Below are 26580 nucleotides of genomic sequence, written 5' to 3'. Positions count from 1 at the left end.
TGGCCTTCTTTTGGGAGGGGGGACTGAAATGGTGATAGCTCCTCTCTAAAATTCTCCTCTCCCAATGCAAAGGATGATTATATTATTTTCACTGTTTATGGCTTGTGAGAGACTATGAAAAGTACACTGACCACAAATTGCTTTCATTGTAGTGTAGCATTGTGTAATGTTCAAAATTAGGCTTAAAAAGTATTGTCAAAATTATAGTTTACTATAGCTTATCAATTATAGCATATAACTATCCAAAAATAAGAAACTGTAAATGATTGATTTTAAGATTATAATAAAATTTATTTGTAATTAAAAATATTTAATCATGACATTTTTATATATCGGAATTTAATATCCATATCCTTGGCCTTCTTTTGGGAGGGGGGACTGAAATGGTGATAGCTATTTAAATTAATTAAAAAAAATTTTTCATGTAGCATTATCTTCGAAATTGTTTATTAATTGATGATATCTCTGGTTTTTCTGTGTTTATTAAGAGGATTGTAAAATGAAATTCTTGATTATGCACTCAATTACACGAAAATGATCCATTAAGGAATTTTGCTTGAAAAGTTTTTGTAGTCTATTTCAAGACTGTCATTCTCAGCATATAGTATTAATGATCCTATTAGATTTTAAAAATTTTTCTCATTTTTGATTTCATGAAAATTATATTTTTATTAATTACATGTTTCATAATATTCAAAATCATAATTTGCATGTTTGTTATAATTTGTTCTAAAAATAATTTTTAGGATAAAGGGCAGAAATTAGAAACTGAAATTACTCACTTAAAGACTACATATTCTGAATTAGAAGAAGATAAAACTCAAATTGAAAATGCTTTAAAAGAACAAATGAAGACTCTACAATCCCAGAAAAATTTAGAAATTGAGAAACTGCAAGGTATTTATATTAATTGTGAAGTAGAAATAAACAGTGAAATACCTTTTTATTGGAGGGGGGGTTGCACAGTATTCTCTTTATAAATGTTTTACTAGATTTTATAATATGTATGGAATGTGTAAATAATTCACTTTTAAAAACATTTAAGTATACATTCATAATTTTAATTTTTATAGTGTGTTTTTATTTTAAATACTTTTAGAATTTTTCAATATTTAATTTAATCATAGTTTTTCTAGATTTTAGATATTTTTAAATCATGCATATTTTTTAATGATCTTTTCTTTAAAAAATAAAACTGAAATAACATGCTGTGACAAAAAATAGTGAAAATTTAACAAAAGTGCTATAACTTCTTTTGTAGTAATATTGTAAAATTTAGTATTAGCAATAGTATTTCTGGAAGGCTATTGTGCTAAATCATGAGATATCATTAAATGTGTTGAGAGTTCTTGCACACTATTGTGGCAATTTGAAGTTTGTTTTTCAATTAAATTGCCTCTTGCACACTATTGTGATGTAATTGCCTAGCACATTCTGCTAGCAATTTGAAATTTGTTTTTAAATTAAATGGCTATGTACGTGCTTGCTAAATGTTGATTTGAAATGAGTGAACCAGTCAATCATTAGCATCTCATCATGGAGAATATTACTGAGGGTACACCAGAAAAGGTAACTAATATTGCATTTGCAGGGAAAGAGGATGAAAATTGCTTACATCCTTCCCTTCTTCGGAATTCGAACCTATGTCAAACTCTTTGGCAGCCAGTTCCACTGATCACTATACCGATCAAAGAGGTGCTATTGAAATATCCATGGTTCAAATTCTGATAAGCGGACAGTTGATTTTTTATCTTTCCTGCTTTTGAAAATTTAATAGTGTCCATGTCATTGAAAGCAAAATATGGTGATGCTCTTCTGTACAATCTGGGTTTTACCGACTGAGTCTCAAGCCATAGCCATGGGAAGCCCTCTTAGCACTATCCTTCCTGATATGCATTAATATGCATCCAAATTTTTTAAAATTTTAATGTTTCCTGTGTGATTTGGCTACACTGATGATACCTCTAATTTGTTTGACAGTAATAAAAGTGATTTAAGTAAAGTTCTTTCAGTAATGAATTCCATTGATCCTGCTATTCAGTTCGCTTTTGAACTTGAGATATCCTGTTCCCTTCCATTCCTCAATATTTTAGTCAGACACAACATATCCAACTTCAGTATTATCGTATACCTTCATCTTTTTGCTTTCTGTATTTCAAATCATGCTATTTGACTAAATAGAAGTTAGCTTTATTTTATACCTTTGCTTTTTGAGCACTCGAGGTTTGCACCTCCAAGCAGGCTAAACTACTGTTACGGATTTTTGTAGATATGTAAACAATTTTAGTGAAGTTTAAAATTGTAGTATTTTTTGTATAACATAACATGAAATGCCTAAAAAAGGAAAGCTCTGCTGGAAAAATAAGGGACAAGTCTATTTAACATCGAGGTAAATGGCTATATTGTTAACATTCAAGATGTTAACCAATTGCTAGACAGGAAGAAGTAGGAAAACTTCTGAAAAGATATGCAAGAAAGAGATATCATCAGCAAGTTAATGGGCCTCTCCCATCATCCTGGTCTGAAAGAAAGATGGTTCAACTAGATTTTTGTGTTGACTATTACCAGTTGAACGAGAGTACGAAGAAAGGCAGCTACCCTCATCCTAGAATTGACAACATTCTAGACACTCTTTCTGGAAGGAAATGTTTTTTGATGCTTGATTTAAAGAAATGATATTGACAGGTAAAGATACATCTTGATGACTGAGAAAAGACAGCATTTACTACCAGACAGAGAATTTGGCAGTTCAAGGTGATGCCATTTGGATTATGTGATGCAGGGCAACATTTGAACACCTTATGATCTTTCCTATGAAGCATGTTTGATATGCCTGGACATGACATCATCATCAGAAAAGTTTTAACAGCACTTAGAAAATAAGGTGCTTCTGAAATTGAAGGAAGCCAATCTAAGTCCAGTCAGAAGTAAGTTGTTCCGATAGGAAGTGACTAAGACATGCCATCTGTGCTGAAGGTGTGTCTGTGGATCCAGGAAAGTGTCAGCAATTAAAGATTGGAAACATCCCAAAAATGTCTATTAGTTGAGAATTTTCGTAGGGCTTTGCACCTAGTGTAGGAGATTTGTAAAGGGCTTTTCATTGCAAGACTCCTTTACAAGCTGACAGAGAGCATGCAAAGTTCTTGTGGACCAAAGAATGTGAGGATTTATATAACAAACTGAAGATGGCTTCAACATTTGTGAGAATTCTGATGTATCCTCAGCTTGACAAACCATTTATTCTTGACATGGACGAGAGTATGAGAATGTCAGTTCTGTTTGATTCGAAGAAATAAATGAGCAGGAACGTGTACACCGGAGCAGTTGTCTATGTACACCAGAGAGGAATTACTTTCTCACTAGAGAAATGTTGCTTGCTACTGTTAAAGCCGCATAATATCTTTAACATTACCTCTATGGCAGAAAATTCTTACTGTGTACGGATCATGCATCACTGACTTGGCTATTAAATTTCAAGAATCCCAAAGGCCATATAACCAGATGGATACACCGACTCCAGGTACATGGCATAACTATCAGTCATAGGAAAGGATCATCACACGGAAACACCAATGCCTGTCTAGAAGACTACCTAGAAATCTACCAATATTGTTCCAGCATCGAAGCAAAACATAAGCTGGTTATTCCAGTTCCACTTCAAATTGCAAATTCAACGTTGTCTGACCCATGCATATAGTGGGATGAAGAACTTAGGGAAGACCAGTTGGAAGATTGTGGCATTAACCCATCATTTACTTAATGGAATCTTGAAGTAGGAAACCTACCTGGCAGGACATTTTGATCTATAGTCCTATGACAAAACAATATTGGGTTATCTGGGACTCGCTCCATATTCAAAATGGCATCTTGTACTGGAAGTTCAAATCAGATGATTGAAAGGCATTTCAGTGGCAATTGATACTTCCAAGATCCCAGATGTCCTTAAAGAATTACATAGCTGTTCGACTGGAAGCCACTTTGGAATGATGAAGTCTTTGCATAGAGTGTGAGGGCACTTCTGGAGTAATGTAAGGGCTGATGTGCAAAAGTGGTGCAAATCTTGCGATGCCTGTATGGGCTGAAAAGAATGGAAGAAATGCAGTTGAGGGAAGCTGCAACATTACAGTTTACACATTGCCTTTGACATCCTGGGACCTCTGCCATTAACTCCTGATGGCAACAAATATATCTTTGTTATTACTGAATACTTCTCAAAGTGGCCTGACCTTGATTGAGAGGCTATCATGGTAGGAGAGGTAATGATTGGATTTCCGTATTTGGAGTGCCTGTTCACTTACATTCTTATTAAGGAAGGAATTATCTCGGCTATTATTAAAGAACACTTCAAACTGCTAAAAATAGACAAAACCCAAAAAACAGCTTTACATCTGCAGTAAGATGGCATGGTAGAAATGTTTAATTGAACCATCCTGCATAACCTCTCGCTGATTGTTTCCCAAAAATATCGGAACTGTGGTCAGAAGATACCTTTGTTCTTATTGGTTTATAGCAGTTCCGTTCATGAGACTGCCAGCTATTCCCCTTCCCAAATGCTCATTGGTCAGGACGTTCATCTGGCTCGTGATCTCTTGTTTTGTTGCCTTTTACATGCTTCTTCGTCGCCTTCATCTTATTTGTCTATTGCAGTTCAAAACGAGCCTGTATGCACACAACACTACTTAAAATCAGTTGCTGTTAGAGGGTTTTCACCTAACATTGACCAAGTGGTTAAAAATTTCTCATCTCAACATATCAAGAAACATTTTCTTACTTTAGGGATTGTAAGAATTCTGTTGTCATTCCTTTCTTTTCATCGATTATCTATAAATTGCATGCATTTTACACAAATTTAACTTTCAGGTAATTTTTTCTCTTCTATCAACAAAATTTGCAGTTCCATCATTAAAGATACCTTTCCTAATAAGAACTTCTGCCAGTGTGGCTTAATATGCATTGGTCAAATTAAGAGAGCCTTAAAATTTTACACTAAGGAAAATGAGACATATGTCAAGAAAAAAGAAATGTATGAATCTTCAGTTGCCCGACGTTGTTGGTTATCACATTTTTTATTTTCTTTTAGTCGAAATTATTCAAAATCATTTTCTCTTTGTGAATTAGATTTCTAGAAGAGTTTCACATTCATAAAAATCTTTCAGTTCTAGTTAATGATCCCAGTATGAGTCATTTTTTTATGTTCAGCTCTGAAATCAAATTATTTCATAGTTGTGTTCTTTTTTCATCAATAGATGGCACCAGTAGCTTGTGCCATCTCATTGTTATCACATGGGCCCATACTTCTCTTTCATTCTGCAGCTGAAGAAGCAGATTCTTATATTTAAACCTTGGAAACTAGTCCTGCAAAAATATAAGTACTAGCTGATTCTTGTTACGTTAGCGCCTGCAATAATTGCTATTCCGCATGTTATTTTAACTCAGATGAGTGTATCTTGCCCTTTTTTTTAACACAGTTACTGCTTGAATAAGTGATTGGCTATTAGATTACCACATACCTGTATGTGATCTGCAGGGGAAGTATAAATGTAAGATCTATTGTGGTAACCATGATAAATAATACAAGTTCCTTAATAATTTTTCATTTGTTTTAAAATGCTATTTCTTTCTATTATTCTATCTATTTAATGTTAGCTATTTCTTTCTTCTGACTTTCATACATTTATTGAATATTTCACTGTTGAAATTGTTTTAATAGTTTACAGCAGAGCAATTCTCAAACTTTTAAAATTTTATATTGCATAAATAAGAATAAAAAATCTGTTTACCATCAAAAAAAGTATTTTCTGATTAAAAATCAGTGCTTCCTAAAAAATATATATAATTGCAGAATAAATCATTTTAAATTTACATTATTCAATTATCTTCATAAATAGAACTTTTATATTATAATGAAAATATTATGATGAATATATGCTGCTCTGATTTTATTAAACTAAATTCTTGGGAAAGTCTACTACTCCTTTCAATCCCAGAGCTGTAATTAGCATAAGAGCAGTGTGGCAGCTGCCATAGGCATCAATTTAAGGAAAGTGCCAAAAATTATATATGTATATATATATAAAGAGAGAGAGAGAGATGTATACCTGAATAATAAAGATTAAAATAAAATGTTAAAAGAGGTAAATTTTTGCAATTTTGTGAAAAAAAATTGTTCTGCCAAAATTGATGCAAGGTACACTGCGGAAAAAAATGGGACACTTCTATATCCTCTGTTCTACTGGGCCGATTGACGAAATTCAAATTGTGTTTTTCATGTCTTGAAAGCACAGCTTAGGATATATATTAGATTTATATATAGAATCATTCTAACATAGATTTTTGTCATAAAATTGGACAATTTCTGAAATGACGTGCCAATTTTTTTCCACATTTCAATTCTACTACTCAAATTATTCCTTTGAAAATAATCATTTTTTCTGAGGTTAAAATATTGACAAATAACTGGTATATATTATATAAGGGTTAAATATTAAGTTTTGTAAAATTTGGTGGGACATTTACAGAAAAATTCAAAAATTTATCTTGCCATATCTTTTTCAGCTTTCGGCAAGAATAATTTACTTGGTGAATTTATAGCAACCTATTTTCCTTTTCTTATCCTCATTGTAGATGTGTGGAAAAAAGTTCATCGTTCGTACTTTCAAAATGCTTCATACTTCAAAATACCAAATTTCAAAATGCTCAGATGTATAAATTAATGTGTATCTTAGAAAAGTTTGAATAAAAAACTAGTTTTTTGCAGATATGCCTAGAAATGCATCTACTTTAAGACAATGTTAAAAAATTTATAGATTATAATACAAAAATGTTTTTGAAAATGTTTTAAAAAATATTTTAAAATACAAATTTAAAAAATAAATCATAAAAAATGTGTGAATTATATTTGGATTAAGCCTAAATTTCGAATTCTGTAAGAAGGAATCAAGTAAGTTTAATAAAAAAAAGATATGTTAATAAATATATATCAAATTCAATTAACATTGAGGAGCTAAAATTTTGAAAGCTAGTTTTTTAAAAACTACTCATGTGATTTTTACAAAACTTGGCAGTTTGGTATAATTTGAGTTGTAGAATTGAAATATTGAAAACAATTGGTATGTTATTTTAGGAAAAGTCTGATTTTGTGTAAAAATGGCTTTATTAGAACAGCGCTATATATAAATCTGATACATATCCTAAGTTGCGCTTTCGAGACATGAAAAATGCAAGTTGAATTTCATCAACCGGCCCAGTAGAATGTTATAGAACTGTCCCTCCTTTTTTTTTTGTGCAGTGTACCATTAATAACACTTGGACTATAATTTGAGAAACTGTGGTTTATGTTATTAAGGAAGATGGTATTCAAGCCTTAAATGCTAGTGACATCTGTAACTTGTTCTTGTTTTTGGTATTTATGTATTTATTGACACTTTCACTGATAAATTTTATTGCAATGAGAATTTGTGATAACTTTGGTAATGTTGTGTTATCAGGACCAGATCCAGAAATGTGTGTATAAATGAATTATATGCATGTACATATGCAAACGTGAATGTATATGTGTGCACACATATATTGCAATACATATATATGTCGTAATAAAAGCAAATAAATCAAAAGACGGAACACTGTAGATGCGTGCTTAGATCCATATTGAAGAAGAATTTTGATTTGCGTAGTATTTAAAGAACTTGGCAGTCAAGGCATTTTTAATTCCATTTTTATTTCCAATGATATTTGTGGCCACAATCACTTGGCACTCTAGTCGTGCCTTTCTACAGAAGATTTACATTTTTGATATTGTTGGAATAGAAAGCAATCCAGCGAAATTACATCTTTGCACAGTAGAGAGCGAAAGCTGAAGTGCGTAATTATGAAAGATGGAAGCACACGAAGAGAAAAGTTTTGATTTACAATTCGGTGATTGGTCGTCAAGAGGCATCTGGTATTAACGGTTACGTAAGATCGCATGATTAATTTGAATGATGCAATGCAGATAAGTTATTACGATTTTAGAATAGAGAGGAAGAATTAATGTTTATAGTTATATTATAATTCAGATTCATACATTTTTATCTTACATATATATACATGTGCATATATTCATACATTTCTGAATCCAGTTCTAATAATAGAACAGTACCAAAATTTCTTCTTTTTAAAATGAAACGCGCGTGAGTTCTTATGGTAGTGTATTGATGAAGATCTTGTCTATTTTCCCCAGTTATAAACATACATTTTAATAAATATATTTCTGATTGATATGTATAAAAATGAGATACTGTTTTTATTTTGTAGCTCATATTAGTGAATTGTTAGCTGAAAAGGATAAACTAGAAATTTCAAACAGCAATTATATAAAGAAAATTGAACAGCATGCTGTAAGTTTCATCTAGTTAACTCTCAGTAAAATAAAAATTTGTTTAAATTTTGATATTGTTTTCAAAATTCATGTAATATTGCTTCAATAGAATTTAATTTTAATGGTAAAATAAAGAAATAGAATTATTCAGTAATTATTATATTTCACAGTCCAGAATGCTGTGCTTCAATGAAAGTGACAGTTTTAGTATAAAAAATAATCACTATCATTTTAAAGGACATTTTCCCAGCATATTGGAAGACCATAAACTCCATTGTAACAGAAACCTTTAATATGAGACGCAAAGAATCCATCTGGTCGATGCCTTTTTCAGAGCTCTCAAGGATTCAGAACTGTACATCTTGGCCAATTTTATTTACTGTTTAATTAATAGATCAGATTTTGGTCTGTTTTCATTCTTTTTAGTAACCTGAAAGATGTTGTTTTCACTGTAAAAAAAAGGGGGGGGGGAGAGGCTACATTGGATGAAACAGAAAATTGTGCTAGTTCTTGCACCAAAGAATTTTTTTTTCCCCCTGGTTATAACAGTTGCCATTCGCTTACCATTGTAGTCATAAATAAAATGCATTGCTATTACATGCAGTGTAATCTTTGATTCTAATTATACTCTTTTTTTTTTTTTTTTTTTTTTTTTTTTTTACATATTTTTTATGTATGTGAGTAATGTTTCTCACTATCAGAAAGCAAATCCTTGATCATATGTTTCAACTGCTGAGATATATGTTTGTCATCTTACAAGTGTTAGAAAAGGCTTAATCGCATTTTCAGGAATCTTAAAAATACATTAAACACATTGCAAGTTTTTTTTTTTTAATTATGTGTAACTGTTTAGCCTATTAACTACAGTTTTTAATTCACAATATCTTATACAATCAAATACCATTTTTTTTTTTTTTTTTTTTTTTTTGTAGAATTTTGGTGTAGGAGAATTTTATTTGTTTGGAAATAATTCAAATGCTAACTGTTGGTTAGGATATCTCAGGGTGTCTGTCATATTGAGATCTACTTTTTGTCTAGTGCCTATCAAAAAGTGCATCAGTAAATTGAGTGAATCAAAAAGGTTAAGCAAGGATCAGACATACTGCTATCTGCTTACAGTGGAACACTATAGCTTACTTTATAGTTTATCTTAGATAATGTAGGCATAGGTAGCTGATTTCTGCTCTAGACTATTTATTTATACACTCAACAAAATTAACATCATTGGGATAGCTGCTGTATCACTGTGGTAAAATTTTAATTTATTATATGGGGAAACTTAGGCAGTGATATTTGGATACTTATGTACAGCCGTGTTGTTGTGTATATACTTAATGCAGTTACAAGAAAAGATCTACTAGTTGAATTGTTCAGTAGCTAATTTTCACCTTATTTGTATTTATTTTGCATCTGATTGTTGGCATTCCTGTCTCCAGTTAGATTTCACAGCAACATTTATGTTTGATTCTTATTTGATATTATTACTTAGTGTTTTTATAAAATTTATTTCGCAGTACATTCAGTTGTAGTTCTCATATTTTGATAATATGAGAGAAAGTTGTGTTTGGAAAGTTTGTTTCTATATATTAAATATCTTTTTAAGCATATTTTAGCTTGAGGTTTTAAAATTCTGTATGTGTTGAAATGAAGTTAAAGTAGTTGAATTTGAATCATAAGGTTTACTTAATTTTGAAGTTTGAGTTTATAAACTGTGTAGATAAGAACTAATTAAGGTGTAAAAGCATAAATTTAAATGTATGTATTATTTATAAGACATTATAAATAATACATACATTTAAATTTATGCTTACATATTTATTGCTTACAGAGTGAAGTCACTTTGTGTCAGCTTCAGCACCAACAGACTAAAGCTGAGTTGAATATGTGTGAAAATAATTTGCGTGCTAATAATAAAGTTACAGTTGCTATCCACGAACCTTCTGAAGTTAACACTCCTGTAAAATCTCCTAAAGATGGAAGTCTTAAAACTGAAAACAGTGTACAGAATCAAGATAAGAAAATGGTAAGTAGTCTGAAGATTTGTTTTAGATGCATTTGCTTACACATTTTTTATTAAAAAAAAATTTTTAAAGTTAAAACCCATCACAAATTTTAACATTTTAAAAGCTTTATTATATATATATATATAAGAGATTCTTATATCCATTGATAGGTACATGGCATACATCCTTGTACATATCTTGTACATCCTATTTCATTCCAATGATTGTGGCATTGAATGGTAGCATTGAGTCCACAGATGTCAGAAACCTCAGGGAGCTACTGATCTGTTGCACATCCTGCCACAATGCTTAAGGTTGGCCAAAGCAGAACCCAATGCACATAGCTTAATAGATGGTCATGAACAAGCTCGGTTCGCATCTCGGTTACACAGAGCAGTGGGCACAAATGAACACAGCTTCCATTACAAATTTATGGCTGATAGATATTGCATGTATCTGAGAAGAAAAAATAACTTTATCTCACAACTGCTGAAGAGTTAATACTATTGCAGATGTGTTCAATAGTGTTGAGGTCAAGTAGTCTCAGGGGCTGAGAAAACACCCTCATGTCAATGAAGTGTTCCTTAGGCCATTCAAGAGCAATATTGTAGCAATGATCCTGTGCATTGTCTTCCTGTAGCTAGAGATCTCTTGAAATAGAAAAGAGAAATAAATAAGTGCATATAATTTTACAGAAGGTCTTTCTATCATTTGCTGGTAAGGGATAATCACAAATGCACCATTGAATCCATTCTTCTCTACAAACCATAGTACTCAAATCTTACTATCAATATGTATCAATTGGTACTTAAAACCTAAAAGTACCTGGCAAGTTTTTCCCATCCTTTAAAGATCCAATGATGATGTTCTTTCAGCCATTTAATCTTTGTGCTATGTTATGTGCAGTGAGTAGAGGTAACCTAATTGAAAACACCCTCATGTCAGTGAAGTGTTCCTTAGGCCATTCAAGAGCAATATTGGAGCTTTTGTTTCCCATAGTATAGAGGTGGTTTGACTTCTTATACTTCATTGTTCTCCAGCATTAAAGTAGCAAGGGATCTTCTGCATGATGTCTATCTGTCGGCTGCTATCATCTTAGCTTGCTAATGGTGAGCCCTTTATTCTGCATGTTATATGCACAGCAGCTAACAGTGGCACCAGTAGAATAGAATCTGTATATTCATGGTGCACTTTTGCCACAGTGCACAGTTTGCACACTTTTGCACAGTGGCTCGGGCAAAGCTCAATGCCTTCATGAGTTCAGAGACATTCAGACTCATGAGTTCGTAAGTTCAAGTGGTTTATATATCTGGATTCAATAATCTAGACTTAACCAGACATATTCAGATCTTACTCATCAGGTGTTTGACTGTTATGTCTAATATGTAATGCAGTGTCTGACAAGTTCAAAGTCATGTGCCATGCTTTAGTTTCCCATTTACCATAGCTGTGTGATGCAGTATTACCAGTATGCCAGCTTACTCCAATTCAATTGCTAATCAGTATGTAAAACAAATCCATTTTTTTTTTTTTAAATCTGAAATTGGGAAGTTAATATTTTAAACATGAAATAGAACATATTTAATATTTTTTAGATATTCAACATGTATTGAGTATTTATGTAATATTTTTAGAATATAGTAGAAACTTGGTATATGTCCTACTTGGACGCAAAAATTTTTGTTTGGAATATGACTCGTTCGATGAATTATGAGTGTACGCACTATACTTGTTTACCTCTTTTGAGATTATGCTATGACTGCCTATAAGCATCAATATGCATGTTGCTATTATTCAGTACACAACACTTGCTATAACTTTGATTTTTCAAGTGATTTTGCAATGTTTTTGTATAAATTTTTTTGTAAATTCATTAACACTAAGTTTTAGAAAATTTAATGAGAAGAGTCAAACAGTGAAAAAAATTGTTAGAGCCATCATGGAGGTGAAAAAAGAAATTGTTCAAAAGTACAAAGATGTCATGCATAGCCGGGACTTGGCTATTGCATACTGTATGCTGAATGCAATGGTGTCTATAATTGTTGGAAAAAAAAAGACACTTTTAAATTAAACATTGTGAAGCAGGTGAAACTGATTATCAAACTAAGATGAGGGATATTAGAGCATGTTGAAAAATTACTTTTGATTTGCATAGAAAAACATTTATATACAGTATCATGCAATACTTCATATACAACCCATATTAGTATACCATATTTTTGCACGTACTAGCTGCATACATATTTAAGCCTTAACTTAATTTTTACCTTTAATATTAAAAAAATGGAGAGAAAACTACACGTAGTCTGTTTACCATTTACAATATATTTTCATTTTGAAAAATGTAAAAGCAGCTAAAATGAAAACACTGAATTTTATATATATATATATATATATATATAAAAGTATATATATATAAAAAGACAAAAGGTATATGTTTCTGTGTTTAGCACCCGTTCTTCACTGTCATTGTTAGTACCACTAGAGCAGTTGCTTTCGTTTCCAGTATCGAGCTGATGTTTTCCAGCATGTCATTCTCAGAACCATCGAGTGCTGGATATTCCTCACATTAAAAATCCTTAAAGGATTGTTTCAGGCTTGACCTTTCCCAGGCTGCCAGAATCATTTCTTGAAAACACTGCACACATGGGCATATAATGTTTCCTTTGGATTGTGAAGTCATGGTTTCCTTTTCTCACCAATCATAAAGTCTCCAGAATGAACTTTTAAAGAAGCAATTAACAGTAACTGCTGTGTTCCCACATGTTTGAATGCACCTGTTTCTAATCGTTTGTGTGTAGAAAAGTGCAGCTTATACACGGGAGAGTATGGTATATTTCACCCATTGCACTTTGTATTTTAGTATTAAACACTGTTGTACTACGTTTTGCGCAGACGGTATAAGCTAAGCTAAAATTATCTAATTATCTATTTCAGTTAATGTTGCAGATTACGTTGTTCCTTAATCTTCTAATTGGATCCGGCTTATTATTTTTTGCAGACTGTTAGAGCAATTTTAGAAAAGTAAGCTTGAACTTTCGATTATGTCAAAAAGAATTTCTGATTCTGGAGCTGCCAATGAATCTACAAAGCGAAAGCATGTTTCGATGTCCATCAAACAAAAAGTGGAATTGCTGCAAAAAATGGATAAAGGCATATCCTTTGTTTCTCTAACCATTTCGAAATCTGTTTATCAATTTCACGCTGCTCTGCGGGGGATGGGAGGGCGTTGCGCGCAATGAACTGGAAGTTGATCTGTCAGCACTATCCTTATCTTCAGATGTTTTTATTTTATTCGGTTTATAATTCTTTACTAAATGTAGTATTTCATCTGGATGTACTCCGTTTTTGATATGGTTTAAATCAAATTCCTCGTCATTATAAATATCACGAATACACATCAAATAGTTGTCTGGTTGCAATTTTCTTAATTTCGACTGTGCGTAATGTATGCTTTACGCATGTGCGCCTTGAAAGAAATGTTTAATAAAGTAAACAAATAAATATTAAGCTTTTTTTTGTAAATTTTGATACCCTTTAGATCATAATTGCTCTTTATTTCATAAATTACAGTTTCATATTTTTAATTTTATAATTTCTGCATGCCATCTTACCAGATTTAAACTGATGATCTATAATCCTGAAAAACTGATAATCCGGAATCACCGAAGTCCCGATGAGTCCGGATTAAAAGACTTTTGACTGTACCTCTAGTATTTGGGTGCAGTAATGCCATATTGCTACTACTGATAATGAGATACAGCTATATGGATGTTTTCAGGTTTGCTTTAACCGGAATAATCTGTTAATGATGTAATTAAAAGAATTATTAAGATTCATTAATGTAGTCAGTTGTTCATTAATATTACAGTTGCTTCTTTTTTAGGCATGAGGATATTGGGTTACATTAACGAGCAGTTTGTTGCTTTATATGCAAACTTAAAAAATGAATTGGTTTTTAAATTTTATATGTATTAGCTTGTTTAGTGCTTAGTTCAGGAACATGGCTGTCGTGTTACATTATCTGATGTTGGGCAATACGTAATTCTTGTTACAAGTTTAGAAAATGTTAATGTTATGTATTTATTTTGTCTGTTTTATTTTTTTATGCTTTGATATAGCATATTCTTTTTAGAACTTTCCTTTTTACATCCAATTTTCAAGTTCTGGCTGTCAGGAAAAAAAAATTAAAATTTTTTACTGTTATAATTACAATTTATTTAATTAAACAAATAACATAAATTTATTAAATTATATATTCAAAGAAGAAAAGTAAAGGTATAAATCTTTACTTTTCTTCTTTGAAAGCATATTAACAGTAGTTTTTGCATTAATAACTGAAGAAACCTCTAAGAAATAAGATATAAAAATTCAGAATTTGAAAAGTCAGTTTAATGTTAGCAGTGAATCAGTATGCGTCATCAAAATGTTATTTATTTATTTTTTGTTGAAATTTTGTAAAACACATCAAAAATAAATTATTTTCAAAGATTTAATTGTATAAAAATGTATTAGTGGTTATTTTTCATTCAAGATTTAGAAATCTTCAATAAAGTTACAGATGGTGTATTTAAAAGTACCTTGTTCCAATTGATGGTGTATCTTAAATACCTTATTTCTAATAAAAATTTGTCGGTGAATATTTTTTATGCAAAATTTCAAATCTTTCTTCTATAAAGTTACAGATGGTGTATCTAAAAATACCATGGTCTTGTTAATGAAAATAAAATTCTTTACTATAATTTACCAAATCTAAAAATGACAAAAAGTGAAATAAGAATTTTTGGTTACAGAAATTTAATTAAAAAAATTTGTTACTTTGTAAAATCAGAAAATTTAGCTTGGAACAGAATTTTGTTTTGTTATTTTTGCTTAAGAATATTATTTTTGCTAACATTTTATGATAATAAATTCAGTAAATGCCTTACAATTAAAAAAAAAAAAGATATATAAGAAATTTCTTTTATAAATATTTAATTTTCTGTTTTTTCAGCATAATAACTATATAATATCTGGGTGTTGTTAGATACTGGATGTTTTTAAGAATTTTCTTGTATTTCTTAAATCAGCACTGAGGTTTATTATAAATCTTTTTATACTTTTTGTAAAAAAGAACTAAATCCCGTAAATAGCAGCATATAATATTTACTAAGAATTATCAGCTTTAATAATAAATTTTAAATAAAATGTGAGTGAAAAAGTCTAGCTGTTTTTTTAAAATGTGTCATATTTTTGTGATGTAATTCATTTGAAGATTATAATAGAAATTCTAAACTGAAAAATCAATGAGTGGCAAAATGAGTGTTTGTTGGATGCTTGTTATTCAATCATACAAACACCACATAAGAGATTGATTTGAAATTTTCTTATAGTTTTTCAATGCATTTCTTTAATCCATTGGTTAACAAGCTTCATAAATTTTATTCTTGTTCGCAAGTGATGGGCAAAAAACCTGTAAGGTGTTACTATTCCATGAACTTTTTATATAAAATTTTGCATGTTCTTCAAGTTGATTGTGGAGCAATGCTGATGTAAAACAGCATGAATGGGAATAAGATATAAATACAGTAAAAAGTCCAAAATCTGGACTTGTCGGAACTTCGGGGATTCCGGATTCGGGATGTTTCCGGATATTAAATCATCAGTTTAGATCTAGTAAGATGGCGTGTAGAAATTATAAAATTAAAAATTGAAATCATTATTTATGAAATAATCAAGTATTTATGATCTAGAAAGTATCAGAATTTACAAAAAAAAAAAAAAAAAAAAAGCTTAATATTTATTAGTTTACCTTATTAAACATTTCTTCCAATGTGAATTGTTTAAGTTGCTTTGTTTTTTATGCTAATACTTTCTCTTTAATTCTGTAGGCAGACATAATCTCTTGCTTAGTTACATTGTTAAAGTCCTGTAACTGCTGTTTTGAGAATTCCTACTAACGTATCAATTGAAATTTTCTCGTTTTCAGTAACTTTTCTGTCACTTTCTTCGCTAATGGTAGTGTTATTTTCTGGATCTTGAACCATACTACAGATTTTCCCATTCATTAATTGATTGATGATTGAGAAACACAGTCATCACTATGAAAAACTTCTTTTATATCATTTTCATTTATTACCGCTTCTCCACATTTATCCACAAAATCCATAATTGAAAAATTTCACCTTTGTTTTATGATATCCGAAAACCTTTAAAATTAGTGGCTATCATCATCAAATTTAGCTATCCTTCACTATACATATTTGGCTATGCATCATGAGCTTGGCGACTAACGACAAGTTGTTCCATTAAATTTTATTTTGCTTTTATTGTCCACTGAGACAATTAAGTCTGAATTGTATTAGTTATTATACATATGTCCATTTTTTTGCACATGCTTTAAGCTTATCAGAATTATGAATAAATAAATTCTCACATATACTTAAGCCTTATTGAGGGACGGCACTAGATATCTTACTGCCTGATGCAGTCTGTGTAGGTCCTAAAATTCTGCGACTCCGTGCAGCCATATAAGCCCTGCCACTCGTTTTGGGTTTATGTTACTAACAAATCACATATTCTTAATTCAAATAGCCCTAAATGTAATGTTTGGATCTATGAGTATCATGAACAAAATCAATTTTTAGCATATACAAAGAAATTTTTGGTAAATATTTCCTCATTGCACAGTAACATTTGCGGTTTTGCAGCTGAGGATGGTGGCTCAGTAAAACCATCTAAACTAGTCCTGCGAAAATTTTGAAAATATATCGCTGATTTTTGTTGTTTGACTTCTGAATTAGTATTTGTTCGGCTTGTTATTGTGTCTTAAATATTTCCTCGTCAACACTTTTTAGCGCATTTAACTTAACTCTGTAATCATAACCAAGCATAATGTCAACATAAAAGATTACCATACTTCTTTATTGGCCCACCAGCGGCCGAGCGGTAAAGTCGCTGAACACTGGTAGTTCGGTCCGAGGTTCGAATCCCGCGAACGGGCTGGCTGCATGGGTGTTTTCGTGGTTTTCCCCATGTGTAACGTGTATACGAGCCAGTTTCCCTTAGAAAGTCCTCCACGAAAGGCATCCCTCCCTTTAGGCAGATAGCCCTAGTGTGCTTTGCCATAATTAAATACACCACCATACTTCTTTATTATTCAATTACTAACATAAAAAATTGTTTAGGCATCGCTACATTACTCAAGTTGTCATGTTTTGATAAATATGCGATGATGAAAGGAAAGAATAATAAATAATGATTCGCCAAGTTGGCGTCAGATCAACGATGTATCTATGCGGAATGTTTCAGTTTGAGATGTGTGCCAAAAAGCAGATACGCAGCAACGGAGCCAGTTACTGATCCTACAAATTTATGCTAAAATGTTTGCTTCTTCAATAACAAGGTATTTTATTTAGTGTCGAAGTGAAATTAAGAATCGGTCTCCAGATGTTTTATTATGCATAGAGGGTATAATGCGTATGCATAAAGCCTAGGAGAGAAAAGTGGTTGGTGGTTTCGAGGTCCGGATTTTTAGATCATTCCAGATAATGGGCATCCGGATTTTGGACTTCATACTGTAAAAACATTTAAACAGCAAAATACAGAATATGTATTTTAAATTTTATGATTTATTTGCTACATGAATTTGAAAGAAATCTGTAAAGTTAAATACTTGAAAGAAAACATAATTTTTTTTAAAATTTAAACGATTAAAAAAAGCTTTTATAAAATTATTTAAAAAAATTAAGAATACATACTTTTGCAACTTTGCAATGCCAAACTTACTTGGATAAAGCAGTGTAATAATGCGGTTAAGGACAAATTTTATTTTGTTGGAAGATAATCCTGATCCACAGTTAAAAGTCAACCATTTACGAGGACTGCTTTAGTTTTTATGCTATAAAAAATGCTTTGAGCTGTAAATCTTTTTTATCTTCGAATAAGTTCTGTTGTATAAAATGGTTAATTTTACACAACATTTATATTTTTTCAGTTTTTGTCATTAATCTGTTTTTATCTTTTTATATGGATAGACCCAGGAGTCAGAAACAAAACCTGTCAACATTACGAAAGAAAAGCCAGTAGTGTTGGAGAAGCCACATGTTTTATCTGGAAATAATCTTGGAGATGGTGTTCTGCCAAAGCCATTAGAGGAAAAATTGGAAGATTCACATAAAAATGTTTCACCTTCTGAAGTAGCAGAAGCTAGTGAAAAGAAGGTTGCAAAATTGCATGTTTTGGACCACGCTGAAGAAAAATATGCTGATAGCAAAATTGATTTAGTTAATGGTGAGCTGAAAAATAATCAGTTAGAATATGATGCTCATCAGAAAGCATACCATAGCCAACATAAGGAACAAGAAAATTATCCTCAGATGCTACCACCACATAATTTTGATAACATGGGTGATAAGGATGATCATGCTGCTGAAAGAGGAGAATATGGACCCCAGGTCTGTTTACTTTATTCCTTTAACTCAGACTTACACAGAAATTAATTGGATCCATGCAAAGCATTCACATAGAAATTATTTAGCCCTTTTTTATGTGTCCATCTGGTTTATCTTATTTTATAATTTAGCCTTCTTTTAGTGATATTGAATAGAAATGGAAAAAAACGAAAAGTATAACGAAACATTTAAAGTGCTTTTTATATGATTTTAATACTTCATTTGAAATTTATTGAAATTTGATTTTTTTAGTTGAATTATTTGAATTTGATTAGTTGAAATATGATAAACATTTGATGAAATGCACTGTTGAGTTGTTGGCGAATATCCATCTTTGCCGGCAAATTAATTTCTAAGGTGGAGTTTAAATGTGATTGTGAGTATTCATTCTTTTTTATTTGAGTTAAATGTAATAAATCAGCAACACTGTAACTCACCCAACTTAAATCATCATTCTGTTTTGTTAAAAGCAGACATGGAAAACAAAACAGCCTGTTATATTTGCAACCACATATCCATGAACATTTCTCATATAAATTGGGTTTGAATTCTCTTTTGAAATCTATACTATTAAAATCTGTATGTAACGTGTATCCAGTATCTTTTGGATGCATACGTGAATAAAGCAGGCACAGCCCGGATAAAGTCGCTGAGAACACTGGTAGTTCCGTCCAACTTTCGAATCCCGGTGAACGGGCTAGCTCCGTGGGTGTTTTTGTGATTTTCTGCATGTGTAACGTGTAATCCAGTATCTTGTGCATGCATACGTAAATAAAGGGGGCACAGCCCGGATAAAATCGGTGAATACTGGTAATTTGGTCGAACATTCGAATCCCAGCAAACGGGCTAGCTGCATGGGTTTCATGATTTTCCACATGTGTAATGTGTATGCAGTATCTTGTGAATGCATACGTGAATAAAGCTGGCGCAGCCTACATAAAATCGCTGAACACTGGTAGTCCGATCCAACTTTCGAATCCCGGCGAACGGGCTGGCTGCATGGGTGTTTTCGTGATTTTCCACATGTGTAATGTGTATGTAGTATCTTGTGGATGCATACGTGAATAAAGCGGGTTCAGCCCACTCTCCTAGTGGGCTTCTCTGCTAGCAATCAAGTCAGTTGGCGAATATCTTGTGGATGCATATGTGAATCATGTGAGCTAGCAATATCTTGAGGAGGCATAGCCTGCTCGTCTATACTATCAAAATCTGTGCGTGTCTGCCTATCTGTTTGTTTGTTGGTGGCATAATCTTGTCTGGAATGGCGGGGAGTTGAGTTTCGAGAGAGGTACCCCTGGATTCCAAAAGTTCGTGGTAAGCCATTTTGACCATTTTCATCTTGGTATGACTTTAATTAGCCAATGTACTATTTAAAAACTCAGAAAAATGCTAATTTTCATCCTCATTTTTCCGAGTGGCAACAGTCTTGCTCGCTGGAGATGAAAATCTGCTTTATTTCGAGAAGTGTTTCCCTGCTTGCTTTCAATTCATAGAGTTTCTTAAACAAATTTCTGAGTTTATCAAAATATGAAATAAAAATAGCATTCCCAAACATTAAATATATTACTCCGGATTCCAAAAATTCGGTGGAAGCCATTTCGACCATTCTCATATTAATACGATATTTATTAGCCCCGATAATAATTAAAAACACTGAAAACACTCATTTTCACCTTCATTTTTCCAGGTGACAACAGCCTCGCATGCTGGAGATAAAAATCTGCTTTAAAATTGGTATTGCCATAGTTATTCTCATCTTTTTTAATAACATTTCTTTAAGGGGTTACCTAAAAGTAGTCCACTGACTGACTAAATTAAGAAGCTTGGTAATCATGTAGTAAGCAATCTACTGCTTTTAGTTAACTGTTTATTTTTTAAATGGCACTATTAAAATATTATTTTTATATTTGAATAAGAATAAGAAAGATTATCCTTTGTTAAGATTTGAAGACTGATTATTATTCCTTATCTTAATGTTATATTTTTAACTAATAGTTAACTTTTCCTCTAGTATGCAAATCCTGATATTAAGCAACAAGTTGAATTGCCAGAATTTAGTCCTAGACATAATGGAAAATGGAAGAATGTTATACCACCTCCCCGACAAGCTAACAGTGACAATGCAGCAGCTCAAATGCAAGATATGATGAATAAATCTCCAGGTGATGTAAATAATGCTGATGTGCAAAGTGCTTTACGTGTACCACCGCAGGATTTTGGCCCCATTGATAACAAAATTCAAGAATTCAAAAATGCTGGTTCATTTGTGCACAGAGGAGCTGATGTTCATAATGTTATAGATGATAAAAATTATGAAGAAGGTATGCATTATTTTACATTTAGGTATAATGTGAAATTTAGAAATAGGTTTAATTAGATGCATTTTGTGCATGCAGGCTAAAATTTTATTTTTTAAGAATTTAAGAGGTCAGTTAGTGTTTTAAAGAGACCCAAAAATTTATTTTTATGTTATTAGATTAAAATTTTACCTTTTACAAGCATTTTAAAATAAAAGGCATGAAAAAATTTGCTCTAAAGCCAAAGTAAGAGTGTAGCTCTAAGCTGTAATCATTTAAAGAGCCGGGTACTTATGTACAGTACAAAGTTTGTAATCCGGACTCTTCGGGACTTTGGCGATTCCAAATTAGGATTTTTTCCCAATTATAGATCATCAATTTAAATCTGGTAAGATGGCAGGCAGAAATTATATAATTAAAAATATGAAATCGTAATTTATGAAATAAAGTACAATTGTGATCTAAAGGATATCAAAATTAACAAAAAAGCTTAATATTTATTTGCTTACTTTATTAAACATTTCTTTCAATGTAAGTTGTTTAAGATGCTTCCACAAAAAATTCAAAAAGTTCCTTTTTCTTGTGTCATATATAGTGGACTTTCCAATGCCATACTTCTCGCATAATTTTGAGACAGATAAGCCTTTATCCATTTTTTGCAGCAATTCAACTTTTTGTATAATGGACATTGAAACGTGCTTTCGCTTTGTAGATCCTTTGGCAGCTCCAGAATTGGAAACTCTTTTTGACATAATCGAAAGTTCAAGCTTAATTTTTATATAATTGTTCTAACAGTCTGCAAAAAATAATAAGCCGGATCCAATTAGAAGATTAAAGAACAGCCTAATCTGCAACATTAACTGAAATTCCTTAGATAATTTTAGCTTAGCTTATAGCGTCCGTTATACATTAAACGCGCATAACGAATGTGTGCATGTGCATAAAGTTTGTAGCTTTGAGATCCGGATTATAGATCATTCCAGATTATGAACATCCGGATTACAGACTTTGTACTGTAGTTTGTTTACATTTGTACTTTGGCAAATTCCTTATGTTAACTCTTTGTAATTATATGCACAAAATGCTTCTGTATGTAATTTTTTACAGATATGTAGTTACACATGACAGAAAAATTGACCAGTTTGCATATCTGTCTTATGCACCATAATCACAAAAATCTGTACCTGGTGTTTCTTATTGCATCTGTTGGTCATGTACTTCCAGTTTATGGAAGTGTTTTAAGTGATGCAGATGTTCATGTTTTATCATTTTTTAATTTTAAGAAATAAGTGTAGTAAAAATTTTGAAATCTAACTTATATATACTCATCCAATCCCTCTACTTACATTAAGGAAATTTTATACTCATTAGACCAGTGATATGGCCTCTTTTCCCTTCCACTTTAAAAGTGGCTTTCAAAGGGATAGTATGTTGGTGAATAACATGTTGTTTCTGGAAAACTGCATCCAAAGAGCTTGTCAAGAGAAACATTTAGTCTGTTTTTTACTTCCTTGTACGAAGTAAAAAGGAAGTATTGTATTTGCGAAAAGTTTCAGGCAGCATATTTCAACGAAAATATCCATTTTGACCGCTATCGAATGCAATTTAACGATGTTTTTGCGTGATATCTGTATGTAACGACCGAATAAAATACTCTTTTCCTTCAAAAAAAATATAAAACTGCTTTAAAATTAATTCTGAAGAGAATTTTTCGTGGCGTCTGTACGAACGTATGTACATATCTCGCATAACTCAAAAACGAGTAGCCTCAGAACGTTGAAATTTTGCGTATAGGACTGGTATAACATGTAGATGTGCGCCTCATATTTTGGTTGCAATCAGCCGCACCAAACTTATATAAATATATTTATATATATATCCACTCTGTTACCCGGCTCAATGATCTCAGTTTCTTTACTCTTATATGTTTGTAAATTGTACATTTTTTGCTTTAAAAATCATTGAATTATGTTGTTTTTAATCTTCCGGTTAAGGATTTTATGCCTTTAGTAAATCTGTGTGCAATATTTTTAGAATATGAGCAATTTTAAAGTTGTTTAATTGCCGCTAAGCCTTTTTTAATGGCGGCCATTGATGTTTACATTTGAAACAGGAGACTAGTGGCTTGTTGCCAATCTAAAGAAACTTAGCTTCGCAACAACAAAGATAACGCATTCATTTATTATTGCCAATTAAATCATGCTTAATTCTTTCTGGAATTTTTTCGAGGAAATAAGTGTTTGAGATTTACTTCGTAATTTTTAATATAGATATTTTGAGTTTTTATGTATTTTTGCCTTCTCGCGAAGTGAGAACTGAATTAATTAAATGAGAAAATACTCAATCGTCTGTGAAAAACTATTTCTTTTTTGTTTTGTTTGCTTAATTTCTTTTATACATCATTCTAGCTTTATTATAGTATTTGAATAGAACATGTGGCAAGGATTAGATAATTCTATTCTTTAAGTGATATAAATTTTGTGCATTATGAGTTATAATATGAATGAAATATAATACTGTTAAGTAAACCTAGCGCCAGAGTGTCGCTATGGTAAACAAACTGAATTTTAAAGAATGCATTTATTCTATTGTGGTTTATGCACTGTCAGTGAAGTAGGTTTAATTCAATCTAATAAGTTTAAATGAAATGCAAGAAAAAATGCGTATAATTTAATATTCCGTACAAGGAAGTCGTGGTGTACATATCAGATTTTTTTTTTTTTTGTTTTTGAAATGGTAACAGTTTGTGATAAAGCCTGTCGGTATGGCATTTTACTTGGTCTTTATGATAGTGACCTTTGTGATAACTTAACAATTTTTATACAGAACTTTTTAAATGTTAGGGCCTTTCAAGTAAGAACTGGCTTTGTGTTGTCAGATATTTTTAAGCAAGATGAGGTTTAGTCACAAGGCCGTATTCTCAGTGTTACTTTGTTTCAGCTTAAAAATAAACTCTTGCCCTAAAAATATTTACTCCTACTGTTCTAGGCTCATTTTATATTGATGATCTGATAAATTGTTAAGGTTCAGCCATGAGGAGACAATTACAGATCGTTCTTAGCAGGATTCAAAAATGGTCAAGCAGACTTGACATTGTGTGGGGGGTTCTCAACCAGAGGGGAATTTCCCCGGGAAAGAGTTGAATTTCATAGTTTCAATTGGAAATACAGTCAGCCTTTTATTTAGCTGTTAAGTATTTAGTTTGATTTTATGAATGTAAAAAACTACTTTTATTCAAGTTTTAGTATTTCTCAACATTTTCTGTGCTTTTTGTTGTTTAATTTATAATACACATTAAAAATTTGTTTAAATGTAGAAAAAAATATGTATTTATTTTCTGAATTTTGAAAAGGAGGGGGAGAATGAACTTCTAGCAGCAGAGAAAAAAGGCTTGCATAGGGTAAAAAAAAAATTGAGAACCCCTGTTTTATAGACTAGAAGAGAAACACGCTAATGTGACAATCAAAATCGTAAAAACAACCTTGTATTGAGCGTAAGTATAATGAAACACTCAATCAATTTCAAGGGCAGCTAAAGGTCCCTCCTCATCAGGAGAAAGAAATACCTAGAAAGAAGAAAATAAATAAAGGAGAAGGAGTCTCAGAAATACGTGGTCCTTATCAGCACTGCACGTGGTTATAACTGGATTTTTAATCAAGAGTTGCACTGGCCGCCTACTTTTACTGAGCCAGGCTATCTGATCAAGAGTCCTTTATGCTTGATCAGATAGCCTGGCTCAGATCTTGTCCTTTATGCTTGATCAGTTAGCCTGGCTCAGTAAAAGTAGGCGGCCAGTGCAACTCTTATTAAAAATCCAGTTATAACCACGTGCAGTGCTGATAAGGACCACGTGTTTCTAAGACTCCTTCTCCTTTATTTTCCTCTTTCTAGGTATTTTTCTCCTGATGAGGAGGGACCTTTAGCTGCCCTCGAAATCGATTGAGTGTTTCATTATACTTACGCCAAATACAAGGTTGTTTTTACGATTTTGATTATCCCTGGTTTATGTTTTCAAAGTAGAAGGTTGTTGCATGTATTTTTGCAGAAAGTGAAATTTATATTCTGAATCTTTACCTTCAAGGTTCAATGATTTCAATTACATCCAAAGTAAAATTTTTAGAAGTAATGTTTGATGAATAGTTAACTTTCTTTTCATATATGCAGTACTTGAGAAAGAAATATTTCAAAACACTGAATCGTTCTTTTCCAAGCATTTAGCATGTCTCCAATCTTGAGTCTGTATGTGGATTGTTACGAACTGTCTCTTCATCTAAGTCATGTATGACTATCTCTGCACCATTATTTCAGTATATTATCACAACTTGACCACCAAAATGGGCTTTTCTGCTTGATGACTTACGTGATCACTTATTTAAAGCACAACCATTTTGTATATCTTCTTTCTCTATAACAGTTTGTTCTAAGATGGAAGAGCATTGCATATCTGATCTGAATACCAGGCAGTAAAACATTCTGAAATCCCGCCTTGGGAAAATGTGCAAAATGTCGTATTATTTTCCCTCCATCAGGGAAAAAAGATACACTACTGAGATTTATATACCAGTAGCTTTTTCTGGAGCACTGATATAAGTACATCAGTTACATTACTGGATGCACATATGGATCAAAAGAAGGTAACCATGAAAATATTGTTTATAACTGATGATTATATGGAGGGTAGACTTTTATATGATACTTAGTCCATTACTTAGTCTGAACTGAGTGCTGTATATTATTCCCTATTAGCCCACCAGCGGCCGAGCAGTAAAATCGCTGAACACTGGTAGTTCGGTCCGAGGTTCAAATCCCACGAATGGGCTGGCTGCATAGGCGTTTTCATGGTTTTCCCCATGTGTAACGTGTATATGAGCCAGTTTCCCTTAGAAAGTCCTCCATGAAGGCATCCCTCCCCTTAGGCAGATAGCCCTAGTGGGCTTTGCTATAATTAAATAAACCAAACCAATTATGCCCTATTACAGTCAAAAGTCGTTAATTCGGACACCCATAATCCGGACCTCAAAGCTACAAACTTTCTGTGCATGCGTCGCGTTGACGCATGTGCATAGGCGTTTACGCGTGCGCGTAAGACCTTTACTGCTGCGAATATGCGTGTGTGCGTGAATACGTTTGTGCATGCGCGTTTAATGTATAACGTACGGAATAAGCTAAGCTAAAATTATTTAATTCAGTTAATGTTGCAGATTGCGTTGTTCCTTGATCTTCGAATTGGATCCTGATTCTAAAGCAAAGTTTAAAGTTTATAAAATTAAACATTTAGCAGTAATAGAAATAAAAGCTTCCTGAGATATCATGTTGTGCAGACATTGAAGACAATAAAAGATTTTGAACTTAACCAATTTATTAACAATATAATAAAGAATAAAAACACAGAAAATAAATTTCAACAATATCAGAGTCTTTAGGAAAAATATAATATAACCATCATTCATCAAATAATATTTTTACCTGGTCTCCAAAACACTGGCATTCAA

General features: G+C 32.0%; 1 protein-coding gene across 1 annotated transcript in view; it reads left to right on the top strand.

The window, feature by feature from the left end:
• The window catches only part of LOC118181215 (uncharacterized), an 84234-nt gene that overhangs the window by 34456 nt on the left and 23198 nt on the right, over nt 1-26580 (top strand). The window contains exons 6-10 of the mRNA XM_035350296.2: nt 747-897; nt 8293-8375; nt 10185-10379; nt 18375-18794; nt 20803-21112. Of these exons, the coding sequence (XP_035206187.1) occupies nt 747-897; nt 8293-8375; nt 10185-10379; nt 18375-18794; nt 20803-21112 (1159 nt within the window). The remainder of the gene's footprint in view (nt 1-746; nt 898-8292; nt 8376-10184; nt 10380-18374; nt 18795-20802; nt 21113-26580) is intronic.

The sequence above is a fragment of the Stegodyphus dumicola genome, chromosome 7, assembly GCF_044657685.1.
Source record: "Stegodyphus dumicola isolate Sdum_Otavi_A_Nest chromosome 7, ASM4465768v1".
Lineage (NCBI taxonomy): Eukaryota > Metazoa > Arthropoda > Arachnida > Araneae > Eresidae > Stegodyphus > Stegodyphus dumicola.
Note: the sequence above shows the minus strand (reverse complement) of the source record. Positions and strands in the feature narration are given on the sequence as shown.